At 40.5% G+C, this 23,776-nt stretch overlaps 1 protein-coding gene across 1 annotated transcript in view; it reads left to right on the forward strand.

The window, feature by feature from the left end:
• vldlr (very low density lipoprotein receptor) overlaps positions 1-20,770 on the forward strand; it is a 65,130-nt gene extending 44,360 nt beyond the window's left edge. The window contains exons 11-19 of the mRNA XM_063463952.1: positions 413-584; positions 987-1,211; positions 1,303-1,421; positions 2,377-2,516; positions 4,653-4,794; positions 5,800-5,949; positions 18,393-18,470; positions 18,584-18,753; positions 19,635-20,770. Of these exons, the coding sequence (XP_063320022.1) occupies positions 413-584; positions 987-1,211; positions 1,303-1,421; positions 2,377-2,516; positions 4,653-4,794; positions 5,800-5,949; positions 18,393-18,470; positions 18,584-18,753; positions 19,635-19,670 (1,232 nt within the window). The 3' untranslated portion in view covers positions 19,671-20,770. The remainder of the gene's footprint in view (positions 1-412; positions 585-986; positions 1,212-1,302; positions 1,422-2,376; positions 2,517-4,652; positions 4,795-5,799; positions 5,950-18,392; positions 18,471-18,583; positions 18,754-19,634) is intronic.
• Positions 20,771-23,776: the final 3,006 nt, after the last annotated feature.

Genomic DNA, 23,776 nt, shown 5'->3' on the forward strand with positions numbered 1-23,776 from the left:
TCGTTTTTTTTGGGTGGGGGGGGGGGGGGCCAAGAAGGAGTTGTGTACAACCTGAGATGTACTTAGCCTAATGTGTATTTGACAACACAGGGTCTGGTGTTATCTGGCTGCAGGTGTCATCCATTGTAGGTCTTATTACGTGTTTCTACAGTTTAAAAAAAAAAAAAAAAAAAAAAAGCTTAATTGTTGAGCTTGTTGACAAAGATGTCTGTTCCCTTCCACTACTTTACTGATGAATAGAAAACAATGAGTGAAAACAAGCTCTCCTCACTTTAAGCACAAAATAATCCCAATTCTTAAAAAAGTTTTAAGAACTGTGACCAATAATTTGTCCTAAACAATAATGGAAAGCATAAAGCACTTTGGAAAGGTCGACGTCGTCGTCATTCAATAACCCCTTTCCTGTCCTCAGGTAAGGAGCCCTGCCTGATCTTCACCAACCGCCGTGATATCCGTCGTCTGGGCCTGGAGAGGAAGGAGTACACTCAGATTGTGGAGCAGCAGAGAAATGCAGTGGCTCTGGATGCAGACTTTGACCAGCAGACCATTTTCTGGGCTGACCTGGGCCAGAAGGCGATCTACAGGTAGGTGATTAGAGGGAATGACGCAGGCAAACGGGCAATAGAGTATTGTTGTAGGACTATGGGAGGCATTGACAGTGCAGCACAATGTAGTTGTAACTTCACAGGGTAAATGGATTTTATTTGTAAGGTAAACTTAAATTTTTTCCTCTGGTCTGTTAAAGCAGTACATTTTTCTCCTCGTGGCTGTGTTGCAATTCAGCTGCTTGATATTTTCATCAAAAAAATCTAAATGTGAAGAATGAAAGGTTCTATTTTACTGGACTGCCTGCAGTAGCTTTGAATTTTATGTGATATAGAGGTCTCAGACTGAAAGGATAATATACTGGGAGTCCTAGTAGCATTTGAAAAACTAAATGAATTCTCTACGCGTCTGTGTCCGATGCTGAACTCTTCTCCACTCAGCACTCTTCTGGACAAGCGTGTAGACATTGGCACCCATAAGAAAGTCATTGACAACGTGCAGACTCCAGTGGGAATCGCTGTGGACTGGATCTACAAGAACTTGTACTGGTCTGATCTCGGAACCAAAACCATCTCTGTGGCCAGTTTCAATGGTACCAAGCAGAAAGTTCTGTTCAACAGGGGCCTCAAAGAACCGGCCGATATTGCTGTGGATCCGCTGTCTGGGTGAGTGGACGGCTCATTTTGGTGTTGGATGAAACCCTTCTGATCTCCCGCTGATGGTCCGCTTTTACTCATGATTGTGTCGGTCCTACAGGTTTCTGTACTGGTCTGACTGGGGAGAGCCAGCCAAGATAGAGAAATCTGGTATGAACGGAGTGGACAGACAGGTTCTGGTGGCGACAGACATCCAGTGGCCTAATGGAATCACACTGGGTAGGAACAAACCACTGCACGTTTTTCTTTAAGTCTGGGGTGTCTACAGGTCATTTTAAAAATCTCAAATTCAGTCTGGATTGGTCTTAAATTTTAGTGATGTCACTGCGAGAATTTCAGCACAAGCACTTAAAGCTGCCTGTGATTTTAATACTTTTTCAATCAATTTTGTAAGCCAAATTCTGAGTAACCAATTGTGCAGTCTCTAAGATGAGTCTTTACCAGGTAACAACATAAGAGGGCGGCTGTAGTTAGGGAATTTTACATTAAATAAGCTGAAGTCATGATGTATTCAGTTTAACGGTGTTGGTGAATTCATAGTAATACTAGTCAATAGGCTAGTCTTTGTTTTTGTTTTGTTTTTTTGGGGGGGGGGGGTGGTTGTGAAATGAAGTGATGGCTATGTTGCTGTAGCAGCTGTAGATGCTTGTAGGTTGTTAGTCAGGCTTTCTGGTGAAATACGGTTTCAAATATGTGCCTTTACAAACCAGTCTGAGTCCAACATGTTCATTTTATACATTGTTTCCAAACATTTCAGGACTCCTAGGTTAATGTGTTTTAAAGAGTTTTCATTCATCTGATTGTTTTGTTACATTGTTTCTAGTAAAATGATGTAATCTCAGTATTTACTTACAATAACTACAAGGTGCTGGAAAGCTTGAAAATACCTTACAGGAAATGCTTGAAGTGCTTTAAATTGACTTGGACGATGACCTTTCACAGAAAGAAATGGGTAAACAAACTGCAGTGCAGCTTTCTTTTGTGACGTTTGCACCATTAAGACTAAAAGTCAGTTGATTCATCCTGTTAAAGAATCATCAGTACAACAATTTAATCTCCTCTTTCATCTCATTCCACTTATTTTTCTGTCTGCTTTCCACTTTCCTTCCCATTGTTCTCCCTTCTTTAGTCTTCCCATTTAATTTCTGCTCATTTTTTTTTCTTTTTACCCCAGATCTGATCAAAGGCAGGTTGTACTGGGTCGACTCAAAGCTGCACATGCTCTGTAGCGTCGACCTAAACGGGGACAACAGGAATAAAGTGCTCCAGTCTTCAGAGTACCTCGCTCACCCCTTTGCTCTCACCGTTTTTGAGGTACTGCATTTGTCTTTTCTCTAAGCCAGTCTGGGTCAGTTTATGTTGACAGCTGGAAGATGAATGTGTTTTTTGCTTTCTCTGAACTGTCTGACCTGTATGTTGGGCATCAGAGTGCTTTACATCACATATCTGAGGATAATAACTTTTTAAAAATGTAGTTCTGATCCAGGAAATTGGTTTCATGACACAATCAGTTATTGCGCACTGCAGTTAAGAAATCTGTCTGGGAAAATTTGCCACTGACCTCATCGCCTGTGTACATGAGTTTATTTGCATGTTTTTAAATGTGTCTTTGGTGCCAGTTGCCTTGTCCTTCACCTACCAAAACAAACTGGTATCCTAGTTTTAAGAAGTAAAATTACAAAAATCAAACACAGGAAAGGAAAAGCTGCTCCCAGCTTCAAACCATGTACAAGTATGATAAAGGATTTTGTGCAACAAAACCCAATCAACCCAGTCGCCCTCAATGTATTGTACATGATCTGCCCATGACCCACACAGCCACTATATGCACACTAATGGAAAATGAACCAAAATTTTCCTTTTTAAAATCTGTTTCTTGCATATCTTATAGAACTGCAATGTGCAGGTACAGTGTTGACATGTTTTAGTATCCACCAAAACACTTGATGTTGTTTGTTTAACAACATGCAAAACAACTAGAAGATATTACCTTTCAAATCGAGTGTTCTGTGTACATTTTTTACCTTCCAGTTCTTGAATAAAGAATTTCCCGTGTGTTTGTGTGTGGGGTTTTCAGGTATTCTGTATAAAAGTATAGATGTGAACCTAGCCCTACATAGGTTACTGATATTACAATTAGATCTGGGTAACCTTCCTAAAAGTGCGAAACTCTAGCACCCATAAATGACATAAGACACCACTCTGAGGGTTTCTCACCTGGTCCCCTCTTGCCAGCACATGATTGAGGTGTTGATTAGTTGTCCGCTGTGCAGCTTTCCAAGTGCACAAGTCCTCTGCTGTTGCCTGTGTGAGATTTGCTTTGAGGTCAAAAACACATGCTTGTCTAGGCTCCACATCAAAGTTAATTAATTGTAAGATTATGGTGTTTGCCATAATTGCATCACTATCCTAAAAGAATTGGTTGTTTCCAAAGCTGGGTTCGTCGTTGCATTCAGACCACTTCTTCCACATCTAACCTTTGGAAGCACAGTCATTTACATGTAGCACTCTGGCTGTCTAATCGACCTACACCCACTTGTGTTAACATGCTCTCGCTCAGACAGATGGCACATTTATTCACACGATGGCATGAGGTCTAAAACAATCATCAGATTTCTCCTAACAGCAGTTTATAAAAATCCATCCATTTAATATCATCAGGAATATTTATGTTGAAGCTAAATTTTGCTGATATCTAGAGTCCATAAAGCTTTTCAGGGCTTTAATCGCGTTCAGTCTTTATGAAAAGTCCTCGTCCTTATTTTGAATTTTAATATATTAACACATGAACGGGCTTAACGTAAGCATCAAAAGCCAAGTGGCAGCTTCATCAGAATATTTAGATGCAACTTTGCAGCGTGCAGTGCAGGAACATCACACATGATCTGAGCAGATGTGACTTGTATTACTGTGGATTCATAAATTTCGTACAATTGATGAGGGGCTACTCAGTTTACAGATTATTGTAGAATTAACTCTTATTTTATATTGGTATCAAACAATATCACAACAAATGACACGTAATTGTTTCTAAGATGTATAAATGTTGGTATGTTATGCCATTGAAATTGTTTCTGATAATTTAATGGGTCATATTAAAAGTGGTGTTGGAGGACTTTACTCAAATTATGATTTACTTTTTAAAGAAGTCATGTATTGCTTCCTGAAGGAATACATTTCTTGTGCTATTTAATACTTTAGTGCTAACTCTGTTACAAAATTGCAGAATAAAGCCAAAGTTTTCATCAGTCTACAAATCTGCCCAAATCTTAATGGGAGCAAGTTTTCTTGTAATGACACAAAGCTGACAGCAAAGTCTGTGATAGCACTTAAGCACTTGTGTGATGACAGTGATTTCTGGATGTTTTGTATTGCTGTGATGTTTATAAGTAGACTTCTTCAGCGTTAAAGTTTTTGTTTTTTTTGTTTATTCTTCTGCCCTTTGTCCAGGATCGAGTCTTCTGGACTGATGGGGAAAAGGAAGCAATCTACGGTGCAAACAAGTTCACAGGCTCTGACGTGGTTACGCTGGCCAGCAACCTGAACGACCCCCAGGACATCATAGTGTACCATGAGCTCATTCAGCTGTCAGGTAAGAAAGGAGGGAGCTGAAACTAGCAGAGCGAGGCTGGAGGAACTGACGGATATTAATACTTAAGCTTGGAAATCTTTACTCCTGCAGGCTCGGTGACATCACGGCAACCCCAGTATCAGAGCTGATGTCACTTCTGAGTTAATGAAAGCTAATGAGGGGAAGTAATCAGAAATTACTGTAATTACACATGATCAAGGTACAAGGAGTGCTAGTGATAATTATAATTTTAAGTTGTAATCATGTCGCCATAATTGACACGAGTTTTAATAGCTAATGATGCAACTAAGTTGAGAATCATGTAACGGGTTGAACAGAGGAGGCTTGTACGTCGAGCCCCAATCTTTAAATTATCCTCACATGTTTGTGAAGCCTTAAAGTCACATGTTGTGCTCTGATTGGATTATAAAGGGAAACATAAGCCAGTCAATCCTCTTAAAGTTCTCATAAGAAATGGAAAGCTCCATGACAAGTGAGCTCTTATCTGTCAATGGGCTATACCTGTATCAATGAGATCACCAGTGGGTCCAACACAGTAATGCTAAATGGGCCTTATAAAGTGGCCAGTCATTATATAGAAACTCTCAGCAGTATTTGTTTCCATGATGTACAGTATACTTATGTATGCAATACATACACGCATACATACATACTTTACAGCTTCTAAGTGTGCAGTACTAGTTTCTTGATATTTTGTGGTTAATCTGTAATATTCAAACTTTATTTAAACACTTAGTCTATCAAAATGTGTCCTCTTGGTTTATAACGAGCATGTGTGCAAAGATCCATAGGATGAAAATGTCGACGATCACACTATGGATGAGACTTAAACCCTAATTTTGTTCAGTCAACCTGTGGATATGCTTCATAGTAGAAGAGGCCATTAAAGCTCCTTTCACTGTGGATTTAATGTACCCATGTGACACTTGTTAACTGAAATGGTTTAATTAGCTTTTATTTGCCCCTCAGATCAGTCTGAATAGAGCTGCTAACCTTTGTGTGCAGGTACTAACTGGTGCTCGGAGAAAGGTGAAAATGGAGGCTGCAGCTACATGTGCCTGCCTGCACCACAGATCAACAAACACTCCCCCAAATATACCTGCGTGTGTCCCGAGGGGCAGGAGCTGACTGCTGACGGCTTGCGCTGCAGACCTGGTGAGTCACGCACCCTCGCGGGCTTGATTTGTGTTTTGGCACTTCATCTGTGTGTTTACACCTGAACCCCGGAGCAAATCTCACCAAAGCTGCAAACTTGAATGCTACGACATAAATTTTGACATGTTTATATAATTGAAACAAATACTAATGATTCATTTGTGAGCATTTGAAGTACGAGCAGTTCAGATATATCTGAAATGTGCCAGCAGCAGTTGTTTATAAAGTCTGATGGTACAAGTCATGATCTGCGTACAAGCTTGTACTGTAAAATGGTCCAGCGCTTGTAAAGATGCCATACGGTTTTGTTTTGGTGACATGAACTACATCCAGCTCTTTAATGATCTCTCCTCATGTTTGGACAAGCATTTTCACACATACTGTAATTATTAATATCTATCCCATGCAAAGGCGATGTTCTGTTCTCTGCGTTTATTTTCTCGTGTTAGCAACTGTCATTAATTTGTATACACAACAGCCACCATTTATAAACAGGGAGTCAAGACTGTGGAGACGGTACCACAGGCCTGGCAAAAACCAGACAGGGTGGATCTTTGCTAGTGAAAACAATGCTGCTGGTGTTGCACAAACATTAGCTACACACTTGGCGAGCTAATGACATTGACTTGTCATTAATGTTAAACACAACACTGCATGCTTATGAGTGATGGCTTGAGATGATACATGCAGTATTTGGACAGTGTCCAACCTCTAGATTGAGAGGTGTGTGTGTGTGTGTGTGTGTGTGTGTGTGTGTATATGTATTTTTTAAGTATTTTCCTACTTTTAGTCTGGTCAGATGGTCTTGTTCAATAAAAGCTGCATGGCCAACCACATGACATACTGTGTGGATTAGTGGAACAGCAGAGCTGTCTGTGGTTCTCACATTACTGCTTCTTCACAAGCACACCTTTTTCTTCTTCCTTCCCCCCCCCCCCCCCCCCCCCCTCTTGCAGCATGAATTAAAAAGTAATGTAGGGTTGTCAAGAACATAAGTGAATGCTTGCTTGGCTACTTCCTGAACTTGTAGCTCTTATGTAAAAGCATTGGGCTTGAAATATGCTGCTGGAAACCCTGGACTGCGTGATCTTAAAAAATGCAAATGCGGTGTTAATCTAAACAAATTGAAATATTTTATTAGTTGTAACATGGAAGAACATGGAGGGAAAAGTAAATCTTCAGATTTACATGAAGAGAAACCAAATTATTCAGCAGCAGGAACATCCCATCAGATGTAGAGTGGTTTCCTGATGAATTGTGAGAAAATTGTGCACACTCCTGTCAGTTCTCATTTCAATCACTATTGTGAATATCCAGCAAAGTGGCTTTAGAAGCTCTGCTGTTTTTGTAGTTTGGACATTTGAAGCCCTAAAACACAATAAAATTAGTAAGACATCAATACTGCATAAATGTATTAGGAAAAATGGAAAGCAGGAAGGTGCCAAACCTCAGTGTTTCTGAGAATGGGTACACCTGCTCATTGTGTTCACACATCCACTTGTTTTTTTTTTTAAGCCAATTGTTTCCCTTCCTTTCTGCTTCATACTCCCTGCTGCTCATTTCAAATGTGACTCTATTAAAGAAAAGGTAAAAAGGAGCTTAGGTTTCACAGGTTAGCCACCAAAACACAGAATCAGCTGGAAGACGGAATAAATTCAGTCTAATTCTACGGTTTTCCAAGCATGTTTCCATGGTGTGTGCTCCCACTGTGTGTCTTGGTTTCTATCTGTATCCATGCCAGCCAAAAACCCAGCTGTCTGTTTGTATTAGTAGTCTGACAGCTGAACAGTAGCTGAGTCACTCGGTGTTGTGATCCAGTTTTTCAGCGCCTCTTTTTGGCAAGTCTCAACATCGTCCTCCTTCACATCTCAGCTGCAGCTTCGTCTCCTCCTGCGTTGGGAAGTGTTTCATCATGACAGCTGAATTGTGTCGGATCCTGACGTTGATCCTTCTTCCACTCCATTGTTGCATTTTGCTGCTGAAAGTAACCCCCGGCTCTTTTTTGGGTTTCCTGGGGGTTAAGTCCCACCCTGTGCAGTCTTCATTTCTCTGCACTGAGTGGAATGTGACTGTTAGTGCTGTGGCAGCTGAATGGGCACAACACCAACCATGAGATTGTTAAATGTTTTCATTTTTAAATCATGAGAGCAAGTCTGTGGCTGGCCTCGGCTGCTGTGGAAAGATCTGCCACAAGATTTTGGAAGCTGATTGCAGGGATTTGGTCTGGTTCCGAGACAGTGCTTCAGTTTATCTCTGACCTCAACCCTTTGGGACAATGATTTAATTGATACTATTGCCGTCATCAGTCCTTGTTCTTTTGACCAAGTTATTGAATCCTGATTTATTTCTGTTATCATAAAAAGGCATAAACAGCTTTTTACAAATGCAGTGCAGCTGTTTTATCTCTGATTCTGAATGCAGAATCTGAAAATGGAATTTGTATGAAAAGGCCTTGCATGTGATTCAGTTGTCACACAAACCTGCCAACCTTGATGGATGAATGAAGCTTTTCTTAATTCAAATTCCTGAGTTAAGGCTCCGTGCATACCAGTCATACCACAGCCCACATCACTCTGGGCCTGGCTCGTAACACTGGCAGCATTATGTGAAACGGAGTCAAAAGGGCCAAACACAAACTCCTACCATAGTGTAATTATAATTCAAGACATTTACCACTGCTGAGCCTAATGGGTCCAAATTATGAAAATGGCCCCAGGCCGAAATTTTGTTTTTGTTTCTGATGAAGAATAAAACTAAAACCTTAATTTCATGAGAGATGAAGTGACAAGAGTTGGCTACTAATTTCAATCTACAATCCCCAAGCAGGGACAGATATTGTTAAATAACTTAGAAAATGCAACTACATACAACAAAACAAAAGCTGGAACCAAAGAAACATAAATTATGAAGAAGCCCACACAAAGTACATAAACTGTACTGTGTGTAACCCCCTCCTTTCAGTATTAACCAGACTGTCATAGTTGAACTATGCTTACAGATTGATGGGATGACTGGTTTTTAAAAAAAAAAAAAAAAAAAAAAATGCTGGCTTGGCTTAATCTTGACATGAATAATGGAAAAGGTTGATTGTGCCCGCTTCATGAAAGACTTGCACAGCATTGTGAAATGAACATCAGAATAGGAAACCACAACAGTGTCACTGCTGCGACATCCTTAGGAAATAAACTTGTACTCTGAACTTTTGAAGCTTGATTATGAAGGATTTCACCGGTTCCATGATTCCTCTTCAGTGACTGGAGGCCTCTTATTCACATTAACTCAAAGAAACAGTCTTTTGATCGTTTTGGCACCGGGATCAAATATTCTCCAGTTCAGTTGTTTAACTGCTGGTTCCCCTTTTGTAAACATCTAGTTAAACCACATAAGACACATCCTTTGCTTGAGAACTTCTGTAGACTTCAGTAAATATTGACTGTAACTATTGCAGAACTGGAGTTTAGTTTGACATTATTGAAAAGATGAGGGGTTAGTTTTGGAGCAGAAGCATTACATGTGGCGGTGCAATAAACATCTCCTACTTTTTCATTTTTATTGGTCCGTTGAATTGCATACTTGTGCAACACAACAGCTTTACTTACTAGTAATTAAAGCATTGAACATTTTCCCTGAAAGCAATCTTTTCGTCTAATCACTTCACTGAAGTGTGCTTTGTGCTCTGGATGAGACTGTTGGCTGATTTTTATTTATTTTTTAAATTGTCCAGTTTTTCTTTTGTTTTGTTTTGTTTTGTTTTTTTTTTCCTTCTTTGAGAGGGCTGCAGAGAAAGCTTACACTGTGGCACACTGATAAAATGAAGGCAAACACTCCTGTTCCTTTCTTTTACTGAGGCTCATGCTTTAAGATGCACAGCATGGTGCTGAGATGGATCTAACAAGCCTGTATATGGAACCTACATGTAATATATTTGCAGGCAGCTACCATTTAACAATTATATGGGACCCTAATCACTTCACAGCATTCTTCAGTAACTTTTGACTTTAGTTATGGACCTGCATATATTCCATATTCTGAGATATTATAGGGAAAGCAGGTTCAGGAACGGATCCTTGGAGAACTCCGCACTCCCACTGTTTGATACCTTTTCAGATGTTTCCAGTAGCACTACCGTAGTTTAACCTTGTCTCTGTACTTTGACAATAGAGCTGAGATGGCTTTAATGTGACTGCAGATTTTGCAAAAATAAGTTTCAAGTGACGTTTTCAGTGTTTGTCTAGAGCAAGACTACATCTGCTTGCATCGGCACTCAAATTTCCATCAACTTTGTAAGATTTATTTTAACTTCGAAAGCAAGGAGTTTGGACACCAGAAATGGCCAAGTACCAGTGTGCTTGTTACTGTTAGATGTGAGAATTGTAAGAATTGAACTAGTGCACTAAAAAAAAATATCAAACTGCAGCCCTTCTCTCCTTCTGCCTCCTTTTTATTTGCCAGGGAAAGGTTGCCTAGAAACACTGTCCTCTTCCCTTAGTTGTTTCTGTCTTGAGCAGTCCAGCTCCTTTCTTTGCTCCCACAGATTATCCTTTTCATAGTGAAGCACTGTCAGATAGGAACCTGACAGCCGAATTCAGCACACAAACTCTCTCCTAATTGGACTAGAGCTGTAGACCGAGACACTGGTGTACACAAAGTACTGGAACATCTCCGTGACAACTCTCTGCACTCCTGTCCTCCAGTGTGAAAGTCTCTCTAGTTAGCCTGTTCGGCTGTCTTTAAGAATCTTCTCCACTTCCCTCCTTATTTTTGAGTTCTGGGAGTTTTGACAGGATTTACAGCTTTTCTTTCTTAGTGTACGATATCTGGTGGTTGTACAAGTTTCATTTTCCTCAGATCTATTTTTTACTCTTTTTTTTTTCTTTTCTTTTTTTTTCTTTTTTTTCTTTTTTTTTTTTTTTTTTTATAGGTGAATTTTTATCAGAGTCCCTTGGCCTCATGCACAGCAGGTCAGCTCTGTAATGGTCTAAAGGTTAAAGGCGGGAGCTTGTGAAAGGGAAACTCGCTGGTTCAGTCAAATAAAACTGTTCAACAGTTTCCAGCTGATTTTAAATATGCTTGAGTGCCCACTCAAGCATATTTAAAAGCATAATCCTTGCAGCACGTTCCAGACTTTTCAAACTTGATCCATTCAGCTGCCTCTCCAGAGAGGCTCAGACCTCCTCCAGCTGTACCGTCTTGGAGTGCAGCTGGTGATTTAAAGATGTGCTGCAAACTGGAGGGGCACTATAACCTGAGCTTGCAGCAGACGGAGAATTGGCTCATGTGTCACTGTGCCGAGCAGAGCAAGGACTAAATTTGTCAAATGCAGTCAAAGATGGTGGCTAGAGACCTCAGCAGCAGATTGTATTGCTCTGTTTTGTTGCAAAATATTTGCCGAGGAGTGTCTAAAACTTTAACTGACGGAATGTCTTTCTGTAGGTGTGCATGCCTGCATCTACAACCAGAAGATCAGAGTAGGCCCATAGTTCTCAGTGTGGTCCACAGTGGTGGCCCTTTATGAAGCTCCCAGTGCAAAAAGATGAAGTATCCACAATAGGTCCTTTCTCTTCAGATTCTGTTCAGTTTCTCTTCTAGAATTCATCTTATAAGTTACAGATGGTCAGCTAGAATGAAAAGAGAAAAGTGTAGGTAAATTTTTAAGTGTTTTAACTTGAATTCAACTTGGATCCTTTTTTGTTTCGCTCATTTGATTTAAAAATTGAAGTGTGGGGCATGAGCTCTAATTCAGCTTTTGGTGGGTCATTCAGAAAAAGCTTGAACCACAGCTGTATAGTGTCAGGGTGGTAGAACATGGATTTATCACTGCTGTAGTTAGAAAGTTTTAGTCCAGCCTCTGACATTGCTGAGCATGCAGATTGATGCTGCTGGGGTCGCAGAGGGGCACGTAACAGTGTTTTCTGCATGATGGTGGTGGGTAATACTGTGGTTATGAAGATTCCCAGTTGGCATTTGGGTCATTAAAGCTTTGATGCCATGAACTGTGCACCAATAAATTCCTGGTGCTCTGTAGCAGACTTTACAGCCTGCGTTCTTTGCAGATATACAAGGCCTTCGTGTAGCGAGCATCCCTGCAGCCTGAGTCACCATCTCATAGACTGTTAGGGAACCTCGAGCTGTCTCCAGACTCTTTACAGCCACTCTAATAACTGAATGTACCACCCTGACTGGCGGGATGTGAAAGTGCATACTTGTCTTTATCCCCTTGGCATCTATGTGTTTGCAGCTATGAGATTGTGATTCTGTACAGACCTGTGTGTGTGTGTGTGTGTGTGTGTGTGTGTGTGTGTGTGTATAAAAATATTTTTTTTTTTTGTTGATGTCTTTATATGAAACTGTATTTTCACGCCTGTCTGTCCTGTTAATAAAGAGTGAGAATAGTGTGGGAGGAGTTAAAATGGGATGCCTGTCACTTGTTGAAAGCGCCTCCACCTTCTTCGTATTCAAAGGCTTCGTTGTCAAAGGCCTCGTTGCTCTTTACTAAACCAGCAGATAACACATTTATCCCATTTTACAGCCATCGCAGCTGGACCGAATGGGGAACTGTAGAGCATTGTACGGCTGCAGTTTGGACCGGCCCTAATCTTGTTAGTGTGGCAGGGGGAGTGGAGTAATAAGCATTGCTCTTCACTTCAGGGTTTGGACCTCAAACTACTACCGAGGGATTCGTATAACAGTCTTTAGAGGCAACTGGGGAGTCTTTTTCCTTCAGACTGCACCATCTCAGGCTGAAATACAGCGCATTTCATGGATTTTCCAACTCTGCTGAGACTTGTTCCACTGTTTATCATTTGGTATCATTCATCACAGGTCCCATCTTTCTATAAAGCTGCCAATATTGTATCCAAAATTTCTGAATGAAACATTGTCTAATTAAATATACTTTTTTTTTTCTTGCCGTTCATACACAAACCTATAAAAATGACAGGCTGTTTATATTAAGCAAAATGCATACTGAGACCACCACTGTTTTACAGACTCTCCTAAACTTCCTTGCCTTTTATCAGATAAGTTTTCATTGCATTTGGAATTTACTGATTATTGGATTAAAGTCAAATGTAAAAGTCAAAGGAGTGTGGCAAACACATGCTTTACCCTTCTGCAGATTTGAAGGCTGAAGGCTTGCTCCTGGCTTTTCCCGTGTGCCCAAACAAAGTTGAACCAAAGCCTCAAAGATGATCCTTAGTTTGCAGGTGCTTGCTTTTTCTTTTTTTTGTGTGTGTGTTTGGGGACATATTGACATGTTGGAGTATAAAACCTTTCTAGGGTCTGGAGATAGAGTTTTGGAAAGGAGATATTTGGTGTTGTAAGGAAAGAGGTGAGCTTACCAGACACATGTAGCACATTGCTCATCTCTACTTAAGGCTATGCTCAGGGTTATTTTTGCTGATGCTTGTATAACATACCTGAGAATTTGATCAACCCGTCAATGGTCAGGGTTATGTATGTAGCAGGTTTTCCATGATGGCAATCTGCAATCTGAGTTTTTTTTTTTCTAAAATGACTGCATTTGAGCCTAATGTTGTAAAACCAGAGCTGTGTACATTTTGCTTCCCAATTATACATTTGCTTTTGTTTCCCATTGACTGTTTATAGCCATCCAGCTAGCCCCACCTTCCTCATGACATATGACAAGTGTCATAGAAAAAGTGGTCCGCTATGGAAAAGGGAAGTTTCGACCTGACAGTCGCATCATAACAGACAAAAATATTGTGCAGTCTGAGTCAATATAATTGCAAACAAAAGAATTAATGGCCCTCACACAAGGTTACTGCGGTTCAGTTCCAATTTTAATCTTTGCCAGTTTTATGAGTGATTTGATCTGAAAGTGTTTTTCTGTGGTAGATAAAGGTTTTGGAAACTGCTTTAGTTTGGTCTTGACTGTGTTAATATTGCTTTTTCAGTCTGACTTGTTCATTTCAAGCCCTGAGACATCCTAACACTGCTGCCTCTGCTAATCAAGATCATATTGATCCAGCTATAAAGGTTTTATTGTTGCTGTAGCTGTCCTTCCTGGTTGTACGGATGCTGGTAGAGACGTCCTGATTGATGCATTTTTATACTGCGCTGCAGCTTTGACTCTGCTAAATTGCCTTTGAGAGTCGTCCTCACTCGTCCGGCATTCGTCATATCAAAGCAGGAGAACCACAAGGGTAATCTTAATTTAAAGATGTGACATTGCTGTAGTTGTGATGGTTCTCTACTTAGCTTGGCTTTCCTCTCACTGAACAAAAATGGATCAGTGCTTCAGAGCATTTATTTACTAGCTTAGTCTCCTGAGATCTGGTCTATATTCAAAGAAGGCCTACTTGCATGTGTGCTGCTTGTTTTTTTTTTTTGGTTTTTTTTTTTAAATAGGACACCCTCTGTTAAATTTTTGTGTGTTGTCGTCAAAAGCATGATTCTTGGCTCTCTCTGTACAGTCCCTACTTTCAAAGGTCCTTCAAAGGATGCTGGGAAAGCTCTAATACAGCCACCCCCAGGTAAAACCGCCAGCTGTTGCCTGCACTACGTTTGTCTCTGGCTCGCTGGTGGCTCGCTTTAAAGAATGTTGGGCTTGGTTCAAAAATAAATTTAAAAAAAAAAACAAAAACAGGCTTTTCTCCTCCCTCACCATGGATCAAGGAGGCATTTTCATTTGAATTGTTAACTGGGGAACATCTGTCTTAAATGTTTTTGGGTACATCCCATCCTTCCCCCAACCTACTCATTTAATCAGCTTTTTGTTTGATTAAAGCCAAAATTAAAGGTTTCTTGTGTCCATGGTGCTGTGGAGATTTTTAACCGCTTGGGGCTTGCTTTTGTTTTGTTTTTTTTCGCGTCTGTTATGCTAGCTTGTGCTTTGGTCTTTATCTGTGCTAATGATGCACAAAAGGTGTTTTGTTTTTTAATACAACACAGTGGGCTGATTTCAGGTAGCCTGCGGGTGTCAATATTAACCCTTTCAGGCATAGTGGTCACTACAGTGGACAGCTATTCAAAGGCTGTTTTCTTGTATTGGTATCAGTGTTGATGATATACTTGCACATAAACCACTACATTGGACACTGATGTGTCACTCCATACCCTGCCACCCACTGGTCGTTTAATGTTACTATAGATGTATGACATGTTTCATTGTAATTATTATCTAACCCTGTCATGCATGAATTATGACATCAATCAGGATTTTTTTCTCAAGTATTTTATTCATCTTTTCATTCCTAAAGATGAATAAAAATACTTGATGTTGTCATAATTCATGCATGAAAGGGTTAATGGGATTTGATTTCAGTAACTGAAGGATCCATTCTGCTTTTCTTACCTTTTATTATGGAATTAAACTGGAGTAGCTTTCATGATTAACAAAACAATTATCTCATGCTGACCCCATCTTAGCTCAGTTTGCCTATAAGCTGCCTCTCCCCCTACACACACTCACCTGGCTTGTAGAAACTGAACCCAAAGCTTTTAAAAACACATCCCTCATGCTGTGACTCACTATTCCTGAGAAGGAAAACAAGATCCTGAGCTTTTGTCAGAGTATGTATCTGAACTTCACATTAGTAACTGCATTAACTTTCTCCCCCTCTGCCTGCGGTTACAGGCAAAGAGGATGGCCATTAATGTTGCATGAATCTGTTGTACGTTCTCAAATGTGATTAATCGGCCTTTGATTACTGTAACACACTTGGTTGATAAGCTTGCAGGAATTAGAATTGCAGACACATAACCGTAGTGTAACGGTCAGTATCTCTATACAGCGGTATTTGTGCTCAGTTTAGCATATAAGGGAGTGATTTCAGAGTCCATTCCTCCAGTGTTACCCTTATTGCTGCCCACAGAAAATGATGGGAACTCATCTTGGCTTTGTCCAAAATATAAATTATGGAACCCAAATCTAAGGACAGTCTGCTCTGTGTATACACATATTTAACAAAATATGAAAATGCCTGGGCCACAAAATATTTGCTCACCCTCTCAACATCCAGCAGGTCAATAAGCTCCTTAACAGAATGCTTATTTTGAACTTCCAGATGTAACCTGTAGCCAAAACGACACAGTAACTCTAGACGAGTCGCTCTTGACCTGATGAAATCTTAGTCTGAGAATATCTGCGCATGTACATTAATGAGCTGATATATAAATCTCTAAATATATTTGAGTACTATACATTTTGCACAGAAAAAACGAATAATTCATCCAAAGGGACAAAGAATCTATTAGTTTATTAATAATAAAAAAACTAGGATTATGTCCAACTTTGGTTCATTTATATCTCCTAACATGACCTGAAAATCTAATTTATCTAGATTTCATTTCTTTCACTCATCAGGTTAAAATTTAATTTAACCTCTTTATATTTGTCTGTTTTTGGTTTTAAGAATCTTGTTAAATCTCAGCTGCACAAATGTGCTTTTCTTCTAATCTCAGGTTCATTGTTTTGTGCAGGTAAATGTAATGTAGGACTGTGTGAGAGGAAGTCTTCTCAGGTCTCTTGTTGCATGTTTAACATTTGTTGGAAACAAAGCGGGCAGTGCGCTGCACTTTTTCTCATGTTGGATGTGTGAATTGTCGGCCATGTGTCAAACATATCAGACTCACAAGGTCTAAAGTGTGATTACTGCATAAACAACTCTAGCAACTTCAGGAACTTTGTTCTAATCCTCTGTAAAATGCTAAAAATGCATACAGCGACCCTAATCAGAAACACAAGGTCTGCTGATGAGATCCTCCCTGTTTCTAAATTGGAGTTTGTTCTCATGAATCTCATATAGGCAATTTGACCACAGAGGGGTTTTTTATGCTGTACTTGGAGGTAAAAGCTGTTTGCCTCTGTTTCAGCTGATTAAACCAGTTCATTACACTATTAAGAGCACAGCACATGAGCAACACCTAGTGGCAGGAACAAGGAAGCTTCATCACTAAAATCACTTTCCCATTTAAAGTTTGGCATAATCTGGTAATTAAGACGTGACTGTTATATTACTGCAACACAAAGGGATTGTAGCACAAATCCTTCAGGCATCATCAAGAAATGAAGTTGTGCAAGAGAAGCAGGAATCAGCAATTCTCAGACTGCAACCCCCCCCCCCCCCCTTCCCCAATGCTTCATTTCAAACTGTGATCTCAGCTTTCTTGGGAGAGCATAACATTTGTGCTTACACGAAGAGTCAAAGAAGTCTTGCAGTCCTGAACATTTTGATTAATGTCCTATTTTTAGATGAGGTGTTGCAGGATGTCTAAAATCAAAGAAAGAAAAATAGACTACCAACAAACGACAGAACAATGAATTAATCCTCCTACGAAATCATGGCCAAGTATCCAAAGCCTGCTATATCCTCTTCCTCTGTCACTGAGCTCCATTGTTGCTGCAAAACACTGTTGCATTGTTCTGATATCCTTCATTACCATAAAGACACAGGCTGTAGTTTAGTTTGACGCGGCTCCAAACACACTTTCTTCTGCTGATGGAAATGCTTTATTTATTTAAACTGTAATAAGCAGTTAAAGAGCTTCCACTTTACTCCTGACTTTTTTTTTTTTTTGTGACACGTCATAGAAACTACTAAACTTCAAAAACCATGTATGCTCGTGAATTTTAGAACTCTACCGGTGTGTTTTGGTTTTTTAAATTGAATTTAAGCCATTATTCTGAGTGTCCCACATGGAACAAGAGAAGTCTGAGCTTATAACTTTGTCCCCACAAGCTAAACAAAATGCCCTAAAGTTTCTTTATCCAAGTGAATCTGGATCTCAGACTGAAATCTTCTTGAACACAAAGACTGTTTTTTTTGTATATGAGTCTGATGTGCGTTTCGCTTTGATTTGGTAGACAAGGTATTTATTGCAGCATAATGATTGTTTCCCAAATATCAGCTCCAAAGTGAAGCTAAGGATGTTCTAGCTTTAATAAATCAAACCAAAGATTTGGACAGATTGAACTTTGATTATCTCTATTGATTTTGTCACATATGTGATCAGCACTCCAAAATGATGGTTTACGCTAATTTGAAGGGTGAGGTATGAATTCATTGAAAGGATGAGGCCAGGAGTAGTTTCAATATTTTACTCTGAACCAAAATGTTGACATGTTGCAAGAATTTAATGGTTTCAGTGATAGCAAAGCAGGCCAGCTGGTAGTACGAGCAAATCAAACTTTCTCTTCTCCTGAGGTCTGTTACTGCTTTCAGCCAAGCTTCTTTTCCACCCTCACTTGACACTGATACAAGAACACACTGGGTAAAGTAGACTGGGGAAATGAAATGGACTCATCAGATGCTGTTTTCTTTAAAAGATTAAAAACCAGTTGCCAAAAAGTTTCACTAATGATTTTGGATTTTCACTTTATTCTACTTCTTGATTGGAAACCTAACTGATTGTCAAAGTCTGACTAAGGAAATGTTTTTAAACATGTGGGCTGTTGGCATGTGCCTTGTTTTGTCTTTCAGAAGCCAATGTGAGCACATCAATTCAAGTGAATTCGACAGCCAGAGGTTCTGCTGCTGCCTGGGCCATACTACCCGTCTGTGAGTAGATGCCTCCCACACACTTGCGCAAACTAATTAAAATCCTCATTTCAGATCCTTGGCACTTTTTGGGGGGGGTGATTTGACTCCTGACTGTTCGTCTCTCCTCTCAGTGCTACTGGCGATGGCGGCAGCGGGCGGCTACCTGATGTGGAGGAACTGGCAGCTGAAGAACCAGAAGAGCATGAACTTTGACAACCCAGTCTACCTGAAGACCACAGAAGAAGACCTCAACATTGACATCACGAGGCACGGCGCCAATGTAGGACACACATACCCCGCGGTGAGTGAAGAATCCGAGAACAACGTTGTTAACTCAGGGTAGTGATTAACAGTTCGTTCCAGATGAAAATTCAGACTGGGAATTTGGAAATTTCAGCTGGAGACATTTTGTTGGTGAAGCTTTGTAAAGGTCTCAGCTGCAGGAACAGTTTAAACGACGGAGTTTTGATTCACATGTTGGTGTGCAAGGCATCGAAATAATAAACTATTCTAAGCAAATAAATCACCAGAGTAACTGGTAATTTGAGGCCAGCTGCTTATTTATGCAAACATTACCATCACTCTGTACATGCAATCAGTCAGTAGGTAACCAGGCGTGGGCTGTGGTGAAGGACTCGAGTCCTTGTGAAGTTGTCCTTAACAATGCCTGTCTGTTTTTTACCCCCTCATACACCTGGCCAGCGTTTTGTGTAATCCTCCCAACAAATGAACTGAACCAGTCACGTAACCTCCTCAGCGAGCTGCAGTTTCTGAGCAGCTTAAATGATTCCAGCCAGGCTTCGGAAGATGGAGTCTGCATGTTAATGACCTCCACTCTCACCATGACCTTGTGGCCCGTAGTAATCCTTAATGTTCATTGTTGGCCGTCTGCAAAGCGCATCACTCTGTATACAGATTAAACAGATTAACCTAAGCCCGACCGGGGCCACAAGATGGACACGAGCCTCTGCTGTCGCCCTCACAGCTGCAGCAGACGTTTCAAAAGGCAACATGAGTTCAATACCTGCAGCACAGACCTTCCCTTTAAACCAGCACACTGTCTTACTTCATGAATGCAGCAGACGGTGCAGCTTGGAATGAATGAGCCTTTAAAGTGCTGTTGTTGTGAGCATTTCTAAACCGGTCTTCCTCTCTCCTCCCCCTCCCTTCATCTTCCTCCAGATTTCAATAGTGAGCACAGAGGATGATTTATCCTGATCGTGTTGGGTCTTTTTTATTTTTCACGGTCACACCGCGCCGCCTCGTTCCAGTGCCGACGCTTGACCGTAGCAGCAGCAGCAGACCTTATAGTACGACCACATGCCTTCTGAAGTACATTAAACCACTGTGTGTGGTGAAGAGGAAATGTTATTTATTATGTAAATATTGCAATGAATTCTGTCCCGACTGGTTTCACCCCACATCCAAAGTTGTAAGGATTGTTTTTTTTCATTATTTTTGGGCCGCAGACATTTTCCAGTCATTTCTTTGCCCCGCCCTCTTTAAGAAGCTCGCTGGCATCGTGTCGCAACAGTTGAGAGGGATGAATTGTCAGTTTGATCTCCTCCTCGTGGGGTTTCCTGGATGCAAGATTTATTTCGGTAAACTGTCTTAAAACCAGAACTTGAAACAGGATCTGGGCTTCCAGAACCTGACACGGCGAATGTTTGAAGACTGCACGAAACACGAGGGGTCAAGAGTCCTTTAGAAGTAAGGCTTTAATGAGGAGAGGATGCGGTCCAGATTTTATTTGTTGCTTCCTCAGATGTGAATATTTATGTATGATCATGTTTGGGCAGTAATATCTCAAATCTAAGTTTTCTTTCATAAATTTAAGTGTTTTCTTGCCATCGCCACCTCTTAGAATGCATTCTTACAGGCTTATTATGATTATTATTATTATGATTATTATTATTATGATTATTATTATTATTATTATTATTACGAAATAACCATGGTTACAGCTTTTGTAAACACTGTACATATTTGCCCATCCTTTGGACATGATCGTCAATCAGGACTCTTCAATGCACTTTGATCAAATGCTCCTTGTGTAAATAAGATTGTATACATTTGACTTGATCAGGTTTTTTTTGCTATGGTTGGGCGTCATACCAGCGGCTCAGATGTATTTAAGAAGGAAAAAGCAAAACACAATGAATTTGGTAAAACTATTTTGTATGTTTGTGCTGTTGCTGTGAACTTTTTCTAGCCTTGTACAAAGAAGGGGGGACACCAATAAAATGGGAAAACTCTGTATCTGTGAAGAAACTGATCTGCGAATCACTTCGGAATTAAAATTTAATCCACAACTTTGCTCAGAAAATCTTGTTCTTTTTGTTTTTTGTCATGCGTAAATGTTTTTTGTGTGTGTGATACATGGCCTCTATGACCTCACCCACTGATTTGTGGACTGTTTTAAAGCCTGTTCCTGAGCTGTACAAATCATTTCTTTTGTCAAATCTTGGTTATCAAGAAAACTAGAGTAGTAGGTTGCAGGCAAAATACAGAATCTCACTCAGCAGAGCTGATTATTCTACAAAGCAAGTACAAATTACGTTTGCTGATTTGACAAATGCTAAAATCCCAGTTGGACATGACTGATATTACAACAGTAGTTGTAACTTTGTCTGTTAACCACAATGACTGTAGAAAACAGTCATTGGTTAACCATTACATCCATACTATATCTGCAAGATGCTGGGCAATGTTGTGCACCAGAAGGAACCTGGAGCTTAGGACCCACTGCATCAGCATTGGGTCTGATGATGGGTCAAAGGATTTCATCCCAATTCTTGATTGCAGTTGTGGTGTTGTAAAGATCTGTACGTCCCTGCATGGGTATTCCTCTCCAGACAATCACAGACCCACCAAACAGGTGGTGCAAAGCAATGTTTCCATGGTGTCTCCAGACGTCATTCAGATGAGAGCCGGTTCGCCACGAGCACATCTGTGAAAAGCACAAAAGATCAGTTTTGTGTGCCAATTCTGTTATGCTATGGCAAATCCCAGGCAGTGAACAGTAGGCCCATTAGAGGATGTTAGGCCCTCAGGCGACCCTCATGAAGTCTGTTTGTTCAGACATTCTCTGCAGTACCCAGCTGAAGGTCATTTTGCTGTGCTCATCATGTTCCTCCATGCACAAAGGAGCAGATATGTTGCTTCTGCCCAGCTCTCTTGGAATTTTCTCCGTGCCCTTAAATCTGTAAGGGGAGAGAGAGCAAACCTGACAATGGCACACATTGATGTGCCATCCTGGAGGATTGGACTACTTGCACAACCTCTTTAGGGTCCATATAAAGCCTCATCCTTCCAGTAGTGACACTGACCTTAGCTAAATGCAAAACTCTCTCCAAAAGAGAACGAACGGGCACGCACGCACGCACGGGGGGGAAATATGTGATTGGCCTCCACCTGTAAAACGATTCCTGTTTTGGGGGTTGTCTCATTGTTGCCCCTGTAGTGCACCTTCATTAAAACAAAACCAGCTGATTAACCAACTCTGACTTAACTGGCCAGATGGATATGCCAGAGATTTAGTGCATTAGATGCTATATTCTAGTGTTTGTTTGTTTTGTTTTAAAGTTGCAGTATATTTACTAAAAGCATAACTGCAAAAATATCTAGTTTTCTCATACTCCAAAGCTCAAAGCAAATTATAAGATTAAATTTGGGTGCAAGAGAATTAAAAATGTTAATGCATGTGTGTGTGCACCTCCCCCTAGACAGAGTGGAACAGGTAGTAGTAACAGAACAACTTTTATCCAAGTCTAAGGACTCGCCGCTGCAGTTCAAGTCCTCAGCAGCACACAGTGAGTTAGAGATGGATCAGATAAATGAGGAGCATGCTCAATTTCCTAGATAATTATTAGGGAGGCCCTGAACTACCAGTTACCATGTCCTTAAAGCTTTCTTTTCTTTTATAATTATAATTTTCTTTAGCAGCAAATGACATGAAACGATCACCACAAGCAGGACTGACTCTGCTGTATGTAATGACTTAAACTCTCCTCCTCTGCTTCCAGCACAGTTTAATCTGCCCTCGGTCAGATCAGGGGCAAACATGAGGATGCGTGTATGTAAAGGGAAGTGGGTCGAGAAACGGAGTTTGCCTCCATCTTTTTATTATCCCTGTTTAACTGCAGGAAGGATTAATCTCCACCTAACTACTTGAGTTATAATTGCAGCAAATGCATCAAACGCACACACTTGAATTAAGGCAGAAATTTAAAACGCAAAAGTCTGTTGCATCTGAAGGAAGGCTACATCAGATATTTGAAAATCGAGGTTTGTTGTGATGCATTTAAGGAGCGCTCTGAACATCTTTCCCAGGATCGTATCAGCTGAAATATCCTAACTTTGTGTCTTAAAACCAAAAATGTCTTTTAATTGACTGATGAGAACAGATGCCTTGCTTTCCAGTTTTTTTTGTTTTTAGAAAACAAACGGTAATATTATTTACTACATAAAATCCATCTGTTCATCCACAGTTGGCTCAGGGTGACAGCGGGTTAATTTAGTTTGTCCATGTGGAGGATCCTTGAGTGTCTTCTGGATCTCTTGCAAGCTGGAAACCCTCAAATGATCAGATGCCCAATTCATGTCAGTTGAGTCAAAGGAACGACGGTTCCCCTCCGAGCCTCAAAATAAATTTCAGTGAAGTGAGGCTTGAAACCATATACTGCATAAAAGATGGACATAGATGCTGCAGCATTATGTCAAATCATTGATATTGACAATTTGTGATGAGTCAGAAATTACCATATTTGGACAAGATGGTGTGCCAAGTTACTAGCTCACAAGTTTCTTTCATAAACTACGCTGTTCAAAAAAAACTTAAAGGAACATTTTAAGAAAGACTTTAAGAACACAAAAAATCAGATCTGAGTGGGGAAAAAAAAAAATCCCAGGTCGGGACCAGGGATGGATGGAGGTACAGCCTGGCAATCATTGGTACTCTGTTTGTCCCACCACGTGCTTGTATGTGTGCCTGTCAATGTTGGAGAAATCTCCTAATGACACAGTGAATGAAGTCTAAGGGGATCATCTCCCAGATTCAGACTGAAACATAATGTCCCCGAGGTGTTCTATTGGATTTAACACAGGGGAGTTTGGGGCCAGTCCGTGGTTTTCCTTCATCGTCCCACTAGTGGCAGATCTAAGAGTTCTGGTCTTCTGTGGCAAATGTAAGTCGGACTCCACGGTGTAGTGAGCACAGAGCTTACTAGAGGATGTTGGGCCCTCAGATCAACCTCTGGAAGCTGTCTTGTGATTGTTTGGTCAGGCGTTCACACCAGTGGCCTGCTGGAGGTCATTATGCAACT

Source organism: Pelmatolapia mariae, linkage group LG20 (assembly GCF_036321145.2).
Source record: "Pelmatolapia mariae isolate MD_Pm_ZW linkage group LG20, Pm_UMD_F_2, whole genome shotgun sequence".
Classification (NCBI taxonomy): domain Eukaryota; kingdom Metazoa; phylum Chordata; class Actinopteri; order Cichliformes; family Cichlidae; genus Pelmatolapia; species Pelmatolapia mariae.